At 49.9% G+C, this 20352-nt stretch overlaps 2 protein-coding genes across 4 annotated transcripts in view; one reads left to right on the forward strand and one right to left on the reverse strand.

Moving 5' to 3' along the window:
* The first annotated feature begins 4055 nt into the window (after positions 1-4055).
* FICD (FIC domain protein adenylyltransferase) lies at positions 4056-10424 on the forward strand. The gene is made up of 4 exons (XM_082640167.1): positions 4056-4141; positions 4621-4711; positions 5490-5848; positions 6703-10424. Exons 3-4 carry the CDS (start codon positions 5548-5550, stop codon positions 7776-7778), a joined length of 1377 nt encoding a protein of 458 aa, XP_082496293.1. The 5' UTR covers positions 4056-4141; positions 4621-4711; positions 5490-5547; the 3' UTR covers positions 7779-10424.
* A 78-nt stretch (positions 10425-10502) lies between these two features.
* Positions 10503-20352, reverse strand: part of SART3 (spliceosome associated factor 3, U4/U6 recycling protein) — a 32786-nt gene continuing 22936 nt past the window's right edge. For all 3 annotated transcript variants that reach the window (XM_082640164.1, XM_082640165.1, XM_082640166.1), the window contains 7 exons: positions 17742-17854; positions 16746-16822; positions 15986-16154; positions 13853-14313; positions 13163-13315; positions 12133-12323; positions 10503-11459 (listed from right to left, as the gene is read on the reverse strand). In XM_082640164.1, coding sequence (XP_082496290.1) covers positions 11297-11459; positions 12133-12323; positions 13163-13315; positions 13853-14313; positions 15986-16154; positions 16746-16822; positions 17742-17854 — 1327 coding nt within the window. In that variant the 3' untranslated portion in view covers positions 10503-11296. The remainder of the gene's footprint in view (positions 11460-12132; positions 12324-13162; positions 13316-13852; positions 14314-15985; positions 16155-16745; positions 16823-17741; positions 17855-20352) is intronic.

Raw genomic sequence — 20352 nt, forward strand, 5'->3', positions numbered from 1 at the left:
CAGGTGATCAAGAATGACAGAGGTTGATTGATATATATACACTAATATGTATAAAATGGATAACTAATAAGAACCTGCTGTATAAAAAAATAAATAAAATTCAAAAAAAAAAAAAAAGAATGACAGAGGTTCTTTTAAATCCCATCGAGTCCATCAGTATCTCCCATGTGGAGCCCCGGATGACTGTGCCCGTGTGGGGAATCAGCCTTTGGATTTTCCGATTGATACGGGGACCACTTACTTTGTCTTAAACACCTGGCCTTCCAAACTTTCTTCTGAGACTGTTAGTGACTGGGGTGTTGAGAGAAACCTTGAAAAAGCCCTTTCTCCAGTCACTAGACTGTCAGATGGGGAAAACCCATCTGAAGCATGGCTTTCTACGCATGCCTGAATGCCCCGTTCCCCTTCTGGGACAAGACTCACTAAATACCAGGGTTACCTTTGCATCTGAGCAAATAAACATTAACGTACCCCCTGAGCAGGCTTGCCCACTGCGGACTCTATTGTTCCAACCCCAAAAGACAGCTTGTGACCATTCCGGAAGAGATACTGCAGAAGGTGAGCCAGGAGGTGAGAGGGGATGGGGGTCTGGGAAGAGAGCAAAGACTGCTACACCTAAGATATTCACCCAGTGATCCCTAACCCATACACCCTGCTCACTACTTTGTCTGGAGATTTTTGTTGGTTTCCCATATTGGAGTCGAAGGATGGCTTTTTTTTTTTTCTTTTTGCATACCCTTGAGTTCTGACTCCCAAGAGTTGTTTGCTTGCAAATGGGAAGGTCTAGATAGATACAAGAGTTAAGAAACAGTACTCCTGGACACTACTTCCTGGGGGGCGGGGGGATGGTTTAAACATTCCCCCACGATGTTTGGAGAAATCCTGGCAAAAGATTTGAGGGAGCTTCCACTAAAGAAGGGATCCCTGCTCCAGTATTGTGGATGATCTTCTGATTACCAGTAAGACAAACACCTGGGACCAGAATACAGTGTTGACTTTGAACTTCTTGATTGAAAGAGGCTAAAATGGGTCCAAAAAAAAGGCAGAGTTCTCAGCCCTCTGTTAAATACTTGGGTTCTGAACTCTCACAAGGATAGAGAGACTTGCTCCCTGACAGAATGGAAACTCTAGACCCCCAGGGATTCCTGGGGGTGGCCGGGTTCTGCCCCATGTGGATCCCCAACTTTGGACTCATAGCAGAACCCCTTTTAGGAAGCTCTTAGGGGAGACGATTAACCTCTAGACTGGAATCTTGGAAGAATAAACATCTGGAAAACCAGCTCCATCCTCACTGGACCAGACCTTATGAGGAACATGATGGGGAAACAGAAACCATGCTTGCTGCAGAAGAAAAACTGGGACCAAGATCATCCAAACCTTGGCTGGTTCCAGACCCCCAACAGTGTCTTCTCCAAGGAGGCAAATGAACCCCTTCATGGATCTTAAGTTTCTTTTCAGAAAGAAGCTGCAAGAAAGAAATCAAGGTGAGCGGGATTGCTGCAGTGGTGGCTTTGGTAATTCTCAGAAGGCAATTTAAATAACTTGTTAGATTACCAGAATGATTGTTCTCTTTTGTTTTGCCTTCTCTTGGCTTCTAACCTCCCAGGCTTGGAAGGACAATTCAGTGATTACCTACTTTTGCCAAAGTTTGAGAAGTGCTAATCCCTTTAGCTGTTGGACTTGTCATCCAAAACCTTTCTTCTGTATTGGACCATGCTGATCCCTTGACTGTGCCTGTCATTAATTTTTTGACTCTCCCTATCTTCACTATGTCTTCAGATGTAACATATCAGATTAGGCTAATAGAATTTCCTGTCCCCTGTTTTTTCTTGACTAAGCTGAAATTTGGTCCTCTCCTCATGTCCTTGGATTTTTAAAGACCTGGTGTCTACCCCTGGCAAGGTTCTACTTTGTCAGGATATTGTAGAAACTGTACTTAATTTTCCCAGGCTATGTCCCTTCCATATTTAATACCTAAGAATGTCAGATGTCTGACATTCTGTGTGCCCCCCTCAGGGTACATCTTCGTCTGTGGTTTCAGTTACCAATCTTGGGCCTATAAGTGCCTTGACAACTGGTGTGTAGGTAGTAATTGTTTATTAAAATCAAAATGTTAACTTGAATCCAGGAGTAAGAGAATATTTTCAAGTGAGTACTAAGCAGTTTGATTCCACAAGCTGCACCCCTTATCAGCAGGAAGTAGCCAGAACGGTTTTTGCCTTTATTCCTCAAGATTAAGGAATGATCAAAAATAGGGGGAACTGCAACCGTGAGTTAAATCCATCTCACCTGTTTCCACTAAGGTTGTTTAAGACTTGCCTGTCCTCCAAGCAGCCCATAGCTAAACAATAAGGTATTTGCCCAAGTTGTTTTCTAGGAACTTGGAGTCAGCTGTGTCTAGTTCAGCTGAGCTGGTTGAGACTGGATAGGACCACCCACCATTCACCTGGGCATGGGCAGGGGTCCATCTTTTGAATGCAGAGGCCTGTAGCTTATGCCTGTGCAGAATGATAATTATCACACCTTTTTCCAATCACCTGCCCCTGCTCCCCACGCCTCCGCCCTGCAGCTTTATTCTTCATCTCATAAATACCCTGAGCCCCTTGCCTTCAAGGAGAGGTAGATCTGAGATTTGTTCTCCTGTCTCCTTGCTTGGCTGCCTTGCGAATCAATCCTCTTCATTGCGAACTTCAGTTTCTCAGCATTTTGGCTTGCTGTGCATCGGACAAAAGGAGCTTGCTTTGGTGTCAGGCCTTCTGCAAATCCCAAACTTGAGGGCAAAAGTGAGGTAGGCTGTTTGCCCCCATTTTACAGATGGGGTAACTGTGACTCGCTCAAGGGAACACACAGCCAAGGTGACAAAGTCTGAATTTAAGCCCAGGTTTCCCTGACTACAGAATCTGTACTGCTAATATATATATTTTTTAACTCATGTACTTTAGCATTTCTGGGCATGTCCTGGATGTTTACTGTCAATATTTGTGAATTAAAATGGAGCTTTCAGTTCTCTGCTTCAAGGAGAAAACTTCTCACTGTCGACTGAAAAACAAAGCATACAACCTGAAAGTTGAATTGTTCTTGTTCAGGGACATTACTGACGACTGCAGAGCCCTCTCAACTCTGAAGAACTGTTCCAAAGAGGTAAGGGAGGAGCCAGGATATGAGTTTTTGCGGGGGGTGGGGGGGGTGGGGGGGTGCAATTGAACACTCAGAAGATTACTGCTAATCACAAAAAGCATCTCAAGTGAATGAGTTTAGTGCCTTTCTATAAGAAGACGGAAGAATCTAGGCTCATTGAAATTGTTCCTTTGATATGCATCTTAACTATCTAGTACCAGTATCCTGTTTTTTTCCATCTTGAGTTCCACCTAGGGCACACAAACCCTCTGGGCAGCTGCAACCTAGGATGGCTTGAGGGATGGCCATAATCCATTGTTTACCAGAATGGCAGGCAAAGTTCTTTGTTTGCTGAAATGGCAGGCAACATTCTTTGCCCACACCGGAAGCAAGAGAACCAGCCAGGCTCTTCTCAAGAGGATGTAAATTTAAAAGTCAGGAGAAAAAGGTGAGAGACGCGGGAAGAGGGCAACCCTGGTAGCACAGAGAGGAGGCTGAGAACGTGGGGTGTTAAGTCAGACTAACAGGGTGGACAGGTGTGAACCATGAGCATTCTCGCTTTACACCTAAGGAAACTGAGGCCCAGGGGACGGCGAGAGGGGCCCGCGGAAGGAAGAAACTTAAGGGAAAGGCAATCGGAACTTCGAGTTTCCAGGCCGTACCCAGAGCGCCCCAAAACCGCATAGGCGGGGGTTTTCCGCACCTGGGGCTCCCGCTTGTCGCTCACGCCCCGCCCCTCCTATTGCTTATTGGTCCTTTCGGGCACGAGACCAATACAGGAGTCAGCCAATGGGAGTGGCCCACGGCGCGTCTTTCCCGGGAAAGCGGAGGCAGAGCGGGAACCCGGAAATGCGAAGTGCAGACAAATTGAGGAAGCCAATACGCTGCGAAGAGGATGGCGGGCCGACCAATGGAGAGTCGCCGAGGGCGGGGCCACGGGCTGACGGACCCCGGAGCCGGCGGCCAGACGAGACTGCGAGTGCTGAGAAGGCGACAGCAGAGCAGGGCCGGGTAGTGGCGCGAGGTGAGGAGGGGGTGAACTGGGAAGGGTGCAGCGGGGCAGCGAGCCCTGGGTGGGGTTCGGAAAGGGGCGGCTCCTCAGAATGACCTTAGTCCAGTGTCCTCGCCTCTTGGAGCCTCTGTTTCCCCCTCCCTAGCTAGTGAGGGCTGAGAGATTGGTGCCCCCCATATCGCCCGTCCTCCTCGGAGAACTCCAGCCCCGCCGAGGAGCCCGCGCCGACCACCTGGATGAAGCAGTGACCCACACCCTCTCCCGTACCTCCCCATTAGAGCTCGTACCAAGCCTTTTCAGATGTTCTGTATCAACCAGCCAGGCTCCCCCAGAAATCTTATCAGTCAGTTCTGGGTCTTGGTCCAGTACCAGGAGCAGACGGGATCGGGTGCTTAGACCCTGGTTATGAATAAAAGAGGTGAAGACCTGGGTACTCTGGACCCAGATGCACTGGGAATTCGTTCCCAAATGCCTCTGTTTATTCCCTGTAGGTTGTCTGGGAATTGACTTGCTCTGTGTATCAGTTTCTCTCGTCTGTAAAGTGGAGCCTTGGGGCAGCTTTCCTCCGTGAGGTGGTGACGGGTAAGTGAGATAAGGCATTGCTAGCACTCAGCTCAATGCCCAGCACACCGTAGTTGCTTAATAAATGCTTATTGTTAGTATGATGGTGCTTGCAGAGCCGATCCCTGCACTCCCACTGCCAGCCCCAAGCACCTGCTCATTGTCACAGAAGGCAAGTGGTCACCCCCTCTAGTGGCCCACAACCTGAGTTCCTCTCGAGATGCTCAGACTGCCCAAACTCTAGGCGGGATGCCTCCTGGACAGGCAATAAATCAGGCCTCCAAATAGTTGTACTTACCAAAGAATGAGCCTCATAACTACCTTAGCTGTTCTGGACATGTGTGTTATGTGTCTAGGGCACCCAGTGTTTGGGGTCAGAGGCCACAGATTTATATGCTTAAGTGGGGAGGCTTTTGAGCCATGGGTTCCTGAACCCAAGGCCGTCACTTGCTCACTGGGTGACTCTGGGCAAGGGCCTTCACCTCTCTGAGCCAGTCTCCGCTGGAGAATGGGGCAGCCTCAGCTCCTGTTGAAGATTGCAGGAGGGTACGTGTGAGGTCCTTAGGGTTTAGCACAGGGTCTGGCACACAGTAGGTGTTTAATAGCAGTTGGGGGGTGGCAGCACTGCTTTTTGCAGTCACACCGCCCTGGAGGCGGCACCTAATCCTTGCCTCACCCCCACCCCCTGCTCACAGTGAATTAAGAACCGTGGGGTCTCCAAGCCTCCCTTGAAGCCAGAAATGTCATCAGGGTATTGGTTCACCCTGCTTCACCTCCTGCAACTCCTGGTTCCTTGCAGATCCTCCTCTCTCCCAGGCCACTGTGGACATGTGCAAGGGGCCCACCCCTGGGTCCAGATGACACTCATGTCGATGGCTTCAGTGATGGCGGTGACTGAACCAAAATGGGTCTCAGTCTGGGGCCGCTTCCTGTGGGTGATACTGCTGAGCATGGTGCTGGGCTCCCTGCTGGCCCTGCTGCTGCCGCTGGGGGCCATGGAGGAGCAGTGTCTGGCTGTGCTCAAAGGCTTCTACCTGCTCAGGAGCAAGTTGGACAGGGCCCAGCCTGCCGTCACCAAGTGCACCAGCCCATCCACGGAGCTCAGTGTCACGTCCAGGGATGCAGCACCGCTGGTGGTCAAGACCAAGGCCTCTCCAGGTAAGAATGGCCACGTCGCCTCGACGCTCGTTAATCCCATAAGTATTTAGAGGGCCAGCTATGTCGTGTGTGCGGGGCACAGGGTCAGCCCTGAGCTCCTAGCTAGACAAGGCGATAGGTGGCTGAGATACATGTGGTGATACGGAAGCAGAGGGAGCTGTAGGAGCACACCAGGAAGGCTCCCTGGAGGAGGGGATGCCTGAGGAGAGACCCAAAGGAAAAAGGTTTGAGGGGAGAGTGTTCCAGGCAGAGACCACAGGGTAGGAGAGCCCTGGGCACTTGAGGAACTAAAAGAAGTCTATAGGAGGTGTGGCTGGCACTGGGGGTGGGAGGGCCAGCAGAAAAGGGCCAGAGGTACAGCAGGGTCCAGTTGAAAACCATTGGATTAAAAGAATTTTTTAAAGGCCCAGGGATGAGGAGGCCCCCAGGGTCTAGCAGCAGCCAGGGCCTAAAGGGGCAGGGGTGGAGGCAGGGGGAAGGGACCTGCACCTCCAGAAGAAATCACCAGAACGGCTGCGAGCTGGAGCAGAGGTAGGGGAGGGCCGCCTGACAGCTGCGGCTGTAGGAGAACACAGCCACTCAACGACGGCAGGTCAGAGGAGGGGGCCGGGGAGCCCGGCTGCTGCCCCCACGGTAGAGAATGGCTCTGGGGCTGAGTGGACAGTGACCAGCACAGGGCCCTACTGGGCTGTAGGGAACAAACCTGTCTGCACATACAGGTATGTGGAAGGGCATGTACAATATGGCTGGATTGAGCCCCCTGAGGCCATGGAGGAGACCAGCTGTCAGGGGTGACGCCTCCCCTGAACGTCCTCTGCCCCTCCCTGACCCACGCCTCTTTGACTCTTTTCTAGCCAGCAAGTTAGAAGCCAAAGCAGCTTTGAACCAAGCCCTGGAAATGAAACGCCAGGGCAAGCGAGAGAAAGCCCACAAGCTCTTCCTGCACGCCCTCAACATGGACCCGGGCTTCGTGGACGCGCTCAATGAGTTCGGCATCTTCTCAGAAGAGGACAGGGACATCATCCAGGCTGACTACCTGTACACCAGAGCACTGACCATCGCGCCCGACTACAAGAAGGCGCTGGTCAACCGCGACCGCACGCTGCCGCTGGTGGAGGAGATCGACCAGCGGTACTTCAGCATCATCGACAGCAAAGTGAAGAAGGTCATGTCCATCCCCAAGGGCAACTCGGCACTGCGCCGGGTCATGGAGGAGACGTACTACCACCACATCTACCACACAGTGGCCATCGAGGGCAACACTCTCACCCTGTCCGAGATCAGGCACATCCTGGAGACCCGCTACGCTGTGCCGGGGAAGAGCCTGGAGGAGCAGAATGAGGTCATCGGCATGCATGCGGCCATGAAGTACGTCAACACGACGCTGCTCTCCCGCATCGGCTCTGTCAGCATCGGCGACGTGCTGGAGATCCACCGGCGGGTGCTGGGGTACGTGGATCCCATGGAAGCTGGCCGCTTTCGCACGACCCAGGTCCTGGTGGGCCACCACGTCCCGCCCCACCCTCAGGAGGTGGAGAAGCAGATGCAGGAGTTCATACAGTGGCTCAACTCGGAGGACGCCATGAACCTGCACCCGGTGGAGTCCGCTGCCCTGGCCCACTATAAACTCGTCTACATCCACCCCTTCATCGATGGCAACGGCAGGACCTCGCGCCTGCTCATGAACCTCATCCTCATGCAGGCGGGCTACCCGCCCATCACCATCCGCAAGGAGCAGAGGTCCGAGTACTACCACGTGCTGGAGGTGGCCAACGAAGGCGACGTGAGGCCGTTCATCCGCTTCATTGCCAAGTGCACGGAGACCACCCTGGACACCCTGCTCTTTGCCACCACAGAGTACCCTGTGGCACTGCCAGAGGCCATACCCAACCACTCCAGGTTCAAGGAGACGCTGCCTGTGAAGCCCTAACGCTCTAAATCCTCCCTTGGTGACAAAGGATGTCCCGGGGGGAATAAATCCAAGAAATTCGGCATTTCTAGAAACCTAGTCATCTCCCAGAGCAGAAGGAGATGGGTAAGGAACTTAAACATTCTTTACCTCCAAATGCTTCTTTAAAGAAGAAAAGTAAGTTATTAAGCCTTGTCCCTAAGATAACGTATACTTGAGCCCAGTTATTTATTTCCCTCTGAGCTGGTAAATAAATGTGTGCTGGCGGCTGTCTGTGCTGGTGGCCCCGATCCTTGGGGTGGCCCCAGCAGGCTTTGGGGGCATCAGTGCTCCTTGTGTGACCAGAACACAGGTTCTGGAGCAGAATCTGCACTGAGGTGGGGGAGCTGTGGGATGAGGTCTGGAGGAGTAACCCCTTGCAGCCCTTTCTGGAACCCGCCGCGAGGGTCTGTGACTACCTGAGAGAAGCCCGCACGGCTGAGGAGAACCCGGTCGCAGTTGTGAGAAGTGACTGAAAGCTTCCTTTCGTACAGATGTTGGCTCCCCTACCAAGAGGTTAGTGTTGTGACTAATCCTTACCGGTAGAGCAAATTTCTGAGATACGAAATGAACGTTTACAACATATCTAGTTAGATACCTCGCTTATTTCAAGAAAAGATTCTTTGAGCCATAGTTTGCAAACTCCAGTACCAGAGGCTGTTGTTTTGCCACATCGACCGTTTCTCTAATTAAGAACAGGGGCATGGCTATCCTGGGTTCTTTGTATTATTGGATGTTTCTCAAATTTGCAGCAATTCAGACCAGATGTTCAGTCTAAAGGTTCTTCTGGGTTTGTCACCTAACAATTAAATCCTACTGCAAATCAATCAGGCATTAGGACACATCCGAAGACAGACACCTAGTCAGTACCCAACAAGCATCTGTGAGGAGTCAGAGCGCCAGTTCACAGGAGCCGAGAAACACTTTTGACCGTAGCCAGGATGCATCCCTTTAATCCACTCACCTGCCCCACAGCCACTGTCCCCTCGGGGAAGCAGAGCAGATTGCCTTGGAGTGGCCTCATGTTCCCAGCAACTTGTTAAAAGATAAAATGTTACATGGAACAAAGCCAAGTTTCCAAGTTGGCTGCTGCTGTTTAGTCTGAATGGAGCGTGGAGTAATTTTCTGAAAGATTAGTACGTGAAAAGGTGTATGAAATGGCCCCAAGTGATAGTTATTCAAACCTTGATAAAAAATATTTTTGTATTTGTATGCTGCCATAAGGTATTTCTTAAACCTTAACTCTTCTAATCGTCTTGCTCTTTATAAGCACACCAAGGAAGCCTGACAGAAGTGCTTGCTTTGTACTAGAGGGATAAATTTGCACTTTAGCTATATGAAGGGTATTATTTTAACAAATTACTAATAAAGTATTTTGTTACGTAAATGCCTGAGACTTTGCTACCTTATTTTACAAGAGATGTTCCCATCTATCCTAAGGGGTAGAAGGGATTCTTTCAGAGAACTTTAGCCCTATTCTTTATATTGTTCTGGGAGAAAAACAGATCCAAGATGGTAATTAATTATTTCACCAAGACAACGAGACAGAACTGGTTGGTTATGTTGACAGGGATGTATCGCTGATCTTGCACTAAGACACGAGTAGCTGAAATGGTTTTTCATATATCTATTTACCATCAGTTTTTCCCCCCCAGGACTACATAAACCCACTCCTACGTTCCTGAAAATCTATTTCTAGAACAGTCAACACCCTGCACCTAAATCGGGTCCTGCTCAAGTCTGAAAGGTCCACCTCTGTAACAAGCCCCTGTGGACATCTGAGAGGGTGAAGTGAGGTCAGAGGACTAGCAACAGCAAGAGAACAAAACCGTTTACCACCACGTGACCTGGATTGCTAAGGAAAGGTCCATGGCCCCTTGGTCCCCGACTGACCCACATCCTCTCACCCACAGAACGGGCCTCTCTGCAGGGAAGTGGATGGCCGGCCATCCTAGAGAACACAGGTTCTTCTGACTGCTCCACAGCCGCTGCTTGAATTCAAAAACACCTAACAAACGTTCTGCGCAGAAGATAAAGATGAGGTACAGAGAACCTATCAATTAAAAAACTTACTTACAAAACAACATGAAATGTTTCTAGAAATGACAAAACCACAGCCTTTAAGTCCTTAGAGATACGTGCTACAGTATTATTGGGTGAGCACTAATGATGTCTGGGATATGCCTCCAGAACCCAGGGGATACAAGAGGGGCAGGAGGTGGAGATGAAGACCGGCTACGAGCTGAGCAATGCTGAAGCTCAATGACAGGCACACGGGGCTTAGGTTTACTATTCTGTCTACTTGTCTGTTTCAAATTGTCCATTAAAAATGTTAAGTTAAAAAATAGAGGAAAGCCTGAATGATGCATAAAACCTTTAGAAACAGATAAATGAGCTGATTTTCATGACATAGGAAAGAATTCCGATTTTTTTCCCCAGAGTGCCTTTTATAAAGTCAGTTTCCCTACTGAACTGCCAATGTCACTTTCAAAGCAATAAGTACTGGATAAAAGATGTGGGTAAAAAAAGCTTGAAAGCTGTAAGCGCCAAACTGCTGTAAACTGAAGTTTTAAACCGAAGATATCACAGCAGAAATGGTTTAAATCAAAGTGCCAAGCGGATTTGACTTACAAAAGTTCTATTTACACACCCATTAGGTAAACCAAGGTACACCCATTTCAAAACATATTTGAATGCACAGCTGAGTACCTTTCGACAAGAAGTTTTTAAGAGAACTTCAGTTTAATAAAGCTAAATGGGGAGAATTAAGTTTGCACTTGACAATGCTATTTAAACAAAACCAAAGGGCTGAAACTCAATATTTAGACAAAGAACACAGTTCACTAGTCACTAGGCAAAGAAAAACATCCATAGCAGATGGCGCACAGAATTCCTATACAAAACAAAATGTCACAAGTATTTTGCTTTTAGGAAACAAAACAGTGGGTTGACGTGTCATTTACAAATACGTAATATAAAAATGCACAGCCCCCGTGAACAAAAGCCCACCAGATGTTTTTTATGTGATGCCCCTTGCCCCCACCCCTTTACTAAAATAGGCCATTCTGGTGAATTACTAACATCTGCCATTTTGTCTTTTAAAAATTAAAAGAGTGATGGGCACATGTGCTGTGCAGGGTGTAAGAGAAGTGTCTTATAAAAAGGGGACCAGAGGTGGCCAAAAATATTTGGACAAGGGGGTCTCAAAACGGTGTGTTCGCGTTTCACTTCTGTTTCTCTCACTCTTTGAGACACATCTTAGGAAACTGCACCCTGCGCCCAGCCTGTGGAGTGACCGTTTTCGTCCTCTCGCCCTCAATATGAGGGAGCACTTAAAGCCTCTTTTTTCCTTGGACACCCTTTTCCCGTCCTACCTAAACCAGAGCAAGCGTGTGGTCACGGGCGCTGCACTGGGTCCTGCACAGCCAGGGCGCAGCTGGGCACCGGGCATCTTCCCGGCCAGCATCAAGTAAGGCATCTCCCTTCTCACACAGTCCCACTCACTTTCTCAGAAGCAACTTGGCAAAGTCGGCATTGGACATCTTGGGTACCTCGGTGGCCGCCGGCAGTGGGGCAGGGCCGTTCTCAGCCTGGGCCGCAGTGGCGCTTGGGCGTTGCAGGGCGCGGGGCAGCAGAGAGAGCTGGGTCCTCCCCTTCCCCCGCCTGGAAGAGCAAACAATGCACAGACCTTCTGAGGTGACAACTGATGAAAATAAGCCAGGACGGTCTTAGATCACCCCAAGGTAAAAGGTGAAAACAAGAAGGGTAATAAGACGAGCCCTGTTCTCCCTGACTTCGGCTATTAGATAAAAATCACTTTAACCAACTTTGCCTTTTCCAAAATTCTGGCCAGGGCCATGCCTGTGTAACACTGTCACACATAGGGTGGATGAAAATGGCCGTAAACTTGCAGACCTCACCAAAGAACCTCGCACCCTGCTGCCTGATCCCTGTCGGGTGAGAACAGAGCTTCTATCTGGATTACAGGTGGAGATATAGATCAGCACGGCAAGCACGTGGCTGTCAGGTTTGGAACCTACACATATGGATTCACCTGCCAAAGGGGACTTTAACGTAATCACTGTCTTAATCAAAATAATCAAATAAATAAATAAATCACCGTTGTAAACCGGCGAACACGAGAGAGGGTCCCACTTCCAGACTGGCCCTCAGCGTGGACTTGCTGCAGACACCCTGCCCTGGGAACGAGCGTGAGCGCCCCAGGGACGCCAGGCCCTGACCTTCAGTGAGTCTGAACTCACTGCGCTGAGGGGAAACTCGGTCACCGCGGTGCAGGCCAGGACGAAGTCTGCACCAACGAGCACACAACACTTACGCTCCGTAGACCTGCCGCGGCACCACGGCGCCCCCCGGGGCTTTCCTTGCCTCTGGCTTCTCCGGAGCCTTCCTCTGAGGCGGGTTGCTGATAGCCACTTTGATGACGTTCTCTTTGATCGTCATGCCGTCCATCTTCAGGACGGCCTGAGAGGCCTGGGATTCGTTTTCGTACTCCACATAAGCCAGGCCCTGAAAGTTTGCAAAAGCCCGGCCAGGTGAGTGCTGCAGGGCACAACCTCCTCCCTGAGGTCCACCGCCGGTTCAGGGTGGGCCCTCGACCCTTGGGTTCCCTCCCCACCACCGCCATCCTTTGTCTATAGGTCTCACAGCACTAGTCTCCCTCCCTATTTCTGCAACTGACTAACTTCAAATAGCTTTTTAAGTTCAATGCATCTTGTGCTTGCTCCAGCCAAAAAAAGAAAGGAAGGAGAGAGATGGACCAGCATAAATCTAGCAAATGGATGAGGTGTCCTGGACACAGGTGAGCCCCGATGTCCCTGTGCCTGGGGACGCCCTTATTCATATTCTTCAAATCTCGATTAACCTGGATAAACGGGGCAGGGGTTGAGAGGTCAACCGAACTCTTCTTAAACAACTACTCAAAACGTGGTCAAGGATTTCACAAGAGTTTGAGGGGACCAGAGAAGGGGAGGACGTGGTAAGGGGGAAGCCAGTGCAGGGACCTGGGGAGATGGCCAGAGGCCTAGTGAAAAGAGGGGTCCAGGCAGGAGGGAAGAGACTGCAAAGGGGGGCACCTCACCCCAAGGTCCCACAGCCTGGGAGCTGCACTGGACCCCCTGCTAATTCGTGGTAGTTTTTCTTCAAACACCCTATTCTTTTTAGTACAATGAGCCACATACAGGTTCATCTGACTCCAAATGGAAAAAAAGCCTAGCGCACCTATCCTTCTGTTAACTTCTCGTCTGCTTCCTAGTAGACAGATCAGAACCCACTCTAGAACCAAGTAACCTCTGAACAGAGGCTCGCCCAGACTCCGGGAGGCAACTGCCGTCTGCTCAGACGCTGACCTTGGGTTTGCCGGCCCGGTTGGTGACCAGCCGGATGTCCTTCACAGTGCCGTGGGCCTTGCAGATCTCTTCTAGTTCCTCTTTCGTGCAAGAGAATGGCAGGCCCGAGACGAACAGCTTGTGTTTCTCCAGGGCAGTGCTGTACCTGAACACCTACAGGGAGGAGTGGGGAGAGGAAATCATGACCCGAGGCCCAACCCAGCTCCCCACAACGCGGGGTCAGGCCTCGTCCGCAGGCCTGGCCCAGCCAGAGCCCAGAGCCGGCTCCGGGTGCTGGGAACTGTTAACTCGCCCTGGGCAAGTCACTCAACTTCTCGGAGCTTCCACTTCCTCCTGTGTAAAATGGCAAGTGAAGCCACTTTTCCCAGAGCCTGGGTGACAACGCAATGAGGCAACATACAAAACACCTGGCACAGTCCCCCGTCACTCCTAACCATCCAACGGCAAGCAGCCATCACACAGTTCCTAACTGTACCGTCCTGTGTCAAGTAATGCCCGTTCGAAGTGACCCAGCCCCGAGTTGAGACCTCAGTGAAACAGCTCAGAACAGAACTGACCTGGTTAACGCGGAAGTTTCCTTCTTAACAAATGTTCCACGTGTATTCTAAATATGAGCTGCTGCAGGAAAAGAGCGCTTACCCCGTCCTACCGCAACCCTACATAAAGGCGTGCTTTATTCCACAAACCTACCTTGAAGTCTGGGTTTTTGCTCTTGTCCACACAGGGGGAGACAAACATTGGCCGCCCCTCAACCGTCTGCCGATCCAGCTCCAGGGCCCGCAGGGCCATCGCCTCCTCTTTAAACTCCACGTAGCAGTAGCCCCGGAAGTCGCCGCGGTTGCTGAAGATGGGGCGGACCTCGACCACATCCCCGCAGGCCTCGAAGAGCGGCCGGAGCGTGGCGGCAGGCTCCCGCAGGCCGTAGGGCAGGTTGCTGACGAAGACGGTGACGCCGTCCTTGCTGCTGTCGTGCAGCACCTTGGGCGCATCCCTCCTTCGGGCGGCCGCCCGCTGCTCTTTCTGCTCAGAGGGAGGCTCTGCGGCTGCAGGGGCGCTGCTCCCAGAGAGGCCAGGGTCGGCTTCTGGGCCCGTCTCAGCTTCCCCAGCGGGAGGAACGCTGTTCTCCACCCTCCTGCGCTTGGAAGGCTGCTCTACAGTAGGTCAGGAGAAAAGCAGTGACGATTAGTTAACTGCCCCTTCCTGTCGGTGAGCTGTGCAAGGGGAGCGGCTGGCAGGGAAAGGGCTCTCTTCCCCCTATACGCCCCGCCCTCTGCCAGGTCTCTCTTGACCCGCCCGACTCATCCCACTCCCTTCTGGGCCCCCGTTACATTCGTGTGAGGGGACGAACTCAGGTGCAAGTGATAACCTAAGTCCTCATCGGCCATGCTTAATCATATGAGAGGTCAGTGGGTCTCCAAGTTGGGCTGGCAAATCCCAAGGACCCCCATCCTAGACAGCCCAGGGCAGCGAGGGGAGGATAGAGCCTGGGGACCACGTGTAAACAAGCACCTCCGGTGACACTGAAGAATGTGCTCCCCGGGCCACCCCTGGAAGGAGTACAAAGTGCTACAGTTCCTACCCATGTTCACGACTGTCGTGTCCTTCAACAGAACTTAACAACATTCTACTCCAACCCGCTCTTCCCACTGCCTCCAGGGGGACCATACTGGAACCCAACTGGTGAGGGCCCCCTGCTTCCAGACCTTCCCCATCAGTTTCCCACTGCCTTCCCGATGGAGCCTGACCGTGGCACGCTGCATTCCAGGGCGCCCTGACTGGGTCTGCTGGCCTGCCTGCTGCCCCAGCCTCACCCACCCCAGCACCCAGCCCTCTGCCATACATCAGGGCCCAAAGCCAGACACTTGCTGCTCGGAGAAAACACCAGGCTGTTCTGTGCCCTGTGCCTTGCTGGCCCTGGCTGGCTGCCCCTTCCCTTCTTTCTCACTTGACAGTCAGTCACTCCTCCCCCAGATGCCAAGGTGCAGCGTCACTTCCCCACGAAGTCTTTCCTGCAGGCCGCTGACCCCCTAGTGCTTTCCCTGGCCTCCACCATGACTCACACCTACATCTCCCCGAGTCCCTATTACACGTCACCGCAGTCACAGGTCCCGTTTGCCTTCCCCTGCTAAACCAGAAGCCCTAAAGCGCAGTGAGCTACCCACGGTCATTTCTGAAGGCCCCAAAAAGACTCGGGGAGAAATTCTTGGTCAACTGAACAATGACTCCATTACTATTTCCCTCAGGTTGACAACTCTGAACTAGAAAAATGTTTAGTGTCCTTTAGTGTCTAGAGACAATTCTTTACCTTGACTGATTTTGCTGAAACAAATCTGACCCACACCCACACCTGCCCACGCCTGAAATGGCAGGGGTGACAGAAACACTGGCTGGAAAATTCTACCTGTCAAAACCATCAGGTGGGGACAAGTAAGGCTGGTGTCACTGCAGGGCCCGGCTGCAGCAGCAGTGCGGGGCGCCAGGGCCTGAGGATAAGGCAGTGTCCATGCTCGGGGGGTGATGGGACAGGGTGGGGTGTGGGAGCCCACGGAGGGAGAGGAGGCACCGCTCAGGAAGGGGGCGGTGGTGTCAGCAACAGGGTAGGGAGCGAAGCCCAGGGGGTACGGGCAGGGGTGTGTCTACATGGCGTGGCACCTGGCACAGGGCCTTGGAGTCAAGCCGGGGAAGACGGCACCCACGTAGAGGGCAGGCAGGGACAGGGAGGGTGGTGGGCACCTCGCAAGCAACTTATTCTCAAATGCAAGAAAGTTCTCCGTGCTGCTTTGTGCCCTGTCTGGAGCTCCGGGAAGTCCTACCAGGCCTTACCTTCCTCATCATCGCCCCACTCTTTCTCATCATCCTCATCAGCTTTGCTCTTGTCCGAGCCTCTGGTCTTCTTCTTCTTTTTCAACGCTTTCTTCTCTGCCCGGGCCCTCTTCCGTTGTTCAACCTTTTCTTCCTCTTGCTGGGCAAGGGCTGCTTCCTTCTCCGCAGCCTGGAAAATCGGGATATGAAGCATCACTGGATGTGGCGATTACATGAAGTCTACTGACTCGTGATGGAAGAGGTGGGGGCACAGGGAGGATGGCCACCACCCGGGAGAAGGGAGGAGACCAGGAAGAGGAGGAGGGCTGCTCCCAATCTCCCCAGCCGAGCCCCAGCCTCTTCAGGCTTCTTGGGAGCCGCATCTCAAGTCTACGGTATGTCTCACAAGATCCCCATGATGACTCACCAGAAGAAAGAAAAAAAATCTATGAAACTGAGGCCCTGATTTATTTGGGGGTGTTCATGCTCCAATCGCTAGGCTAAGTATGTCAGGCTCCTCTTTTAGCTTCTTCGTCCATTCCAATAACCTTTAGGGCCAAAATTTCTGTTTTGGATTTGTATCTATCGTTGGGGCTAAAGTTTTAAGCCGATCTAAAAAGATGACAGGCTTCAACGTTGATTCAAACATTTCATAGTTAATACTCTGAGTAAAAGACATTTCTCAGGACGACCCCAAAGGTTCTGACATGGAACATTCATTCCAAACACAGTTAAAATAGTTTTCAGAGGTTCAAAGACTTGAAATAAAGAGCATCGTTACCTTAATTCTCTGCTCATTAACGCGAGCCAGTCGAGTTTCGGTTTTCTGAACGGCTATATCCCAATCTTCTAAAGTACCTTGAGAGGAAGAGAAGCAAACTTTCACTTCTTCAGATTTTGAAGGATATAATAATATAAAATTTTCTTACTGTCCCACACCTCCAGAAGAAAGCTCTTCCTTCAAACAGTAACAACTGGAGAATCGGCTCCCCATTTTAAGAAGATTTCATTTCTATAGGTTTCAAGTTTCAGAATTCAAATAGTCCTTCCAGGTGTGTTTAGAACATCCGTTCTCTTTTAGAAAAGAGACTTGAAAACCAGAATAGGTTCTATCATGGGCTCTCTGTAGCAAAGATTATGAAAACATTCTAATGCAAAAGGCACAAGACATCTGTACTAAGGCCGAAAGATTTTAAGAGCTCCTGAAATGATCAATGCTGGGGTGTTTTTCTTACTGTTGCTGCTGTTTGTATGTCTATCTCCAGTTCTGAGGGGTTCATACCCCAAAATCCAGACTAACGCCCGTGGAAACTGAACACTGAGGCTCTGAAATTCACAAGGGAGGCACACGTGACAAGGGAGCGCGTTTTGCCGTTTGCCTCTCGGCGCTGTGCTGGAGCACAGTCTCTCCTGATTCCCAGGGAACCCTTGGCAATGCCTGCAGATGGTTCTGGTGGTCAGGACTGGGGGCAGGAAAAGTGCTATTGGTACCTAGTGGGTAGAGGGAGGCCAGGGATGCCGCACACAACAGCCCCCACCAAAGAGAGTCTTGAGAGGCCTGCACTAGAGCATCGTCACGGGCCCCCTGGCACGTGGAGTCTGAGGAGGGCTGCAGGACTCCCCCCTCTCACTGGCGAGCACCGCGTGACGGGCGCATCAGAGAGGCCCCTTGAGGGGCTGAAGCCGTAAACACAGTCTGTCCTTAAGCCTACAGACCCGAGACCAAATGGCAAAAGGGACAGACCCCAAGCCAGAGGCAGCGCGCCGAGGTCCCCACCTTCTGTCCTCTCCATGGTGAGCAACACCTCACAGACGTGCTCTGGGTAGTCGCTGGTGCACTGGACGGCCCGGTGCAGAGCCTTCCTGCAGTGCTGAGTGTCACCGTGGGCCCTAAGGCGGAAAACACGCAGTTGGGGTTACCAGCACACGAAGCGGAAGGCGCACAGGGAGGGCTGTCTTCACACAGCTGACGTCACGGCGTCAAAGCCCACCGCTTCTGAAATGCCACGCTCTTTGTGCTACTGATACTTTCAATGCTTTTCTCCTTTTCCCAGAGAGCCCCTCTAGTCAAAAATGAAGGCTTTCTTCTAAGCCACTCTTTCCCTTAGCAAGTCAGTGCTAGTGGAAAACGCACCTGGGGACAGTGGTCCTCAGCCAGGCGTTCTGCCTTTACTGCATTCACATGTGCAACGCATGGGGGGATCCAAGAGCTGTGGGTGACTTGATAAAGTCCCTAGAGAAATTCTAGGACACGGTCCCACTCGAGGGGAGAGTCGCTGACACAGGGGACTGTCAGATTTCATGCCTAGAGTCAGATCTTCCTGCACTGACGTGGAGATATATACTGCTCATCCGGACGGTGTATCTAAACAAGCAACTTTCTGTTCACCCCAGCAGTTATGAGATGCTATGTTCTCATTTCTGTTTTAAAATTGTTTATAAATATACATAAACATTGTAAATACGTATTAGGACACGCAGAACAAATTTAGAGCAGCAGTTCAGACCCCTGAGGGCCTCTAAGACCCTTTCAGGAGGTCTGCAAAGTCAAAACTACTTTCACAATAACACCGAAACGTTTATTGGACTTGTTCCACTGTGCTGACACTTGCACTGAGAGTGCAAAAGCTACAGTGGCTCTTAGCACGAATCAAGACAGTGCACACCTGGTTAATACTCTGTGTGACAAATGGGATGCACACATCAAAGCACCTCTTTATACTGAAGTACAATGGTTGTAGCAAAGATAATGGGTTACTGTTTGAGGTGCAAGCTGGACTAGTTACTTTTTTTCATGGAACATCATTTTCACTTGAGAGAACAGCCGAGTGACAAAAACTATGGTGATTCAGACCTGGGTATTTGCTAGACATTTTCAAAAATTAATGAAGTGAGGCTATAACTTCAAGGAAAACCACTTAAGAGTTTTTGTTGACGGTGATAAGACTGGAGCTTTCAAGTGAAAATTAGAGCTTTGGAAAATTTGTATCTGTCACCATGAGTCTGACAGCTTCCTACTTGTAAGGCTTTTCTACAAAGATCAGTGCAGATATAACAAATGGGATAGTGAAACGCATCAATATTTGGAAGAGCTGCAGGACTTAATGAGTCAGCATTTTCCACACACACAACGCATGTCACGGAATCATGTGTGGATAAAAGGTCTGCTCAGTGCAAAACAGACCAATGGATATTAATGCAACAGAGTGAAAAGTTCATTGATATGGCTTCAGATTCCAGAATGCAAATGACTATGACTTGTTAAATTTTGCTGTAGTGTAAAAGAATATCTGCAATTATCTGAAAAATACCCCCTTCTCTTTCCTAACCTCTTATTTGTGTGAGGCCAAATTTCCTTCATATTCTTCAATGAAAACGTCACAGCAGAGGGGACGCAGAAGCAGACGTGAGAATCAAGCTGTCTGCTACTAAGCCAGACTAAAGATATTTACAAAAGTATAAAACCAGCCCACATTCTCACTGCATTATTTTGGAGTTTGGAAAACAGTCCTTTCTCATAAAAATGTTAAATGTAATGAATTTATTGTGAATTTTAAATGAATAAAAATATTTTTTAATTTCTCAGTTTTATTTTCTAACATGGTAAACATTAATAAATATACCTCGCATAAACAAAAGCTTTTGAGGGGGTCCTCAAATTTTAAGGGTGTAAAGGGGGTCCTGAGACCAAAACATTTGAGAACTGCTGATCTAGAGGAATATTCAAGAAGTTTTAACAGTGACCTTCCTGGGGAAGGATTTTAAGACTTTCACTTTCTATCTCACATTTTTTTAAATGTTCAATTTTAACTTGAGCACATACTATTTTTTAAATCGGGTAAAAAAACCAAAATGTTCAGAACAGAAAAAAGATGTATTTATAGACATGCAATGTCCAAGATATACTGAATTTAAAAGCTGGTCATATTTTCTTTATACCTTCTCCATGTTATAAACATTATTTAAAATAATTTTAGAGGTTTAGAAAGTGTATACTATAACTGCATCATTATTTCTTAAAAATTTAAGCATAGGAAAGTCTCAAAGAACATACCCAAACCATTAACTAATGGTGGTTGTGTGCGGGCCTGTCACTGCAAAAAAACTTGGGTTTTTTCCTCTCTGCTTTTTAGTATTTCCTACTTTTATAGACAAAGCAAATACAAAAAATAAACAGCTCGCCCAAAAGTCAAATAAAACATTCATGTCCAAAAATCAAAACCAAAATAAATTGAAAGTAATGAATTATACTCCAATAAATATGTTAAAAAAAAAAAAAAGTAATGCATGGCTCTAAGAGCCCAGGCACAGAATATTACCTTTGGTTCTCTATAGCCCTGCCCCATAAACCCCCGCCACCGAGAGACAGGACAGCAAAGAGAAGCAGT

This window comes from Mesoplodon mirus, assembly GCF_964341445.2.
Source record: "Mesoplodon mirus genome assembly, chromosome: 13".
Taxonomy (NCBI): domain Eukaryota; kingdom Metazoa; phylum Chordata; class Mammalia; order Artiodactyla; family Ziphiidae; genus Mesoplodon; species Mesoplodon mirus.

Excerpts from the sequence above, each read along its gene's own strand:
- FICD (XM_082640167.1), top strand. The coding sequence starts at position 5,548 with ATGACACTCATGTCGATGGCTTCAGTGATGGCGGTGACTGAACCAAAA. Across the intron at positions 5,849-6,702 it reads CAAGACCAAGGCCTCTCCAG|CCAGCAAGTTAGAAGCCAAA; the intron begins GTAAGAATGGCC and ends ACTCTTTTCTAG.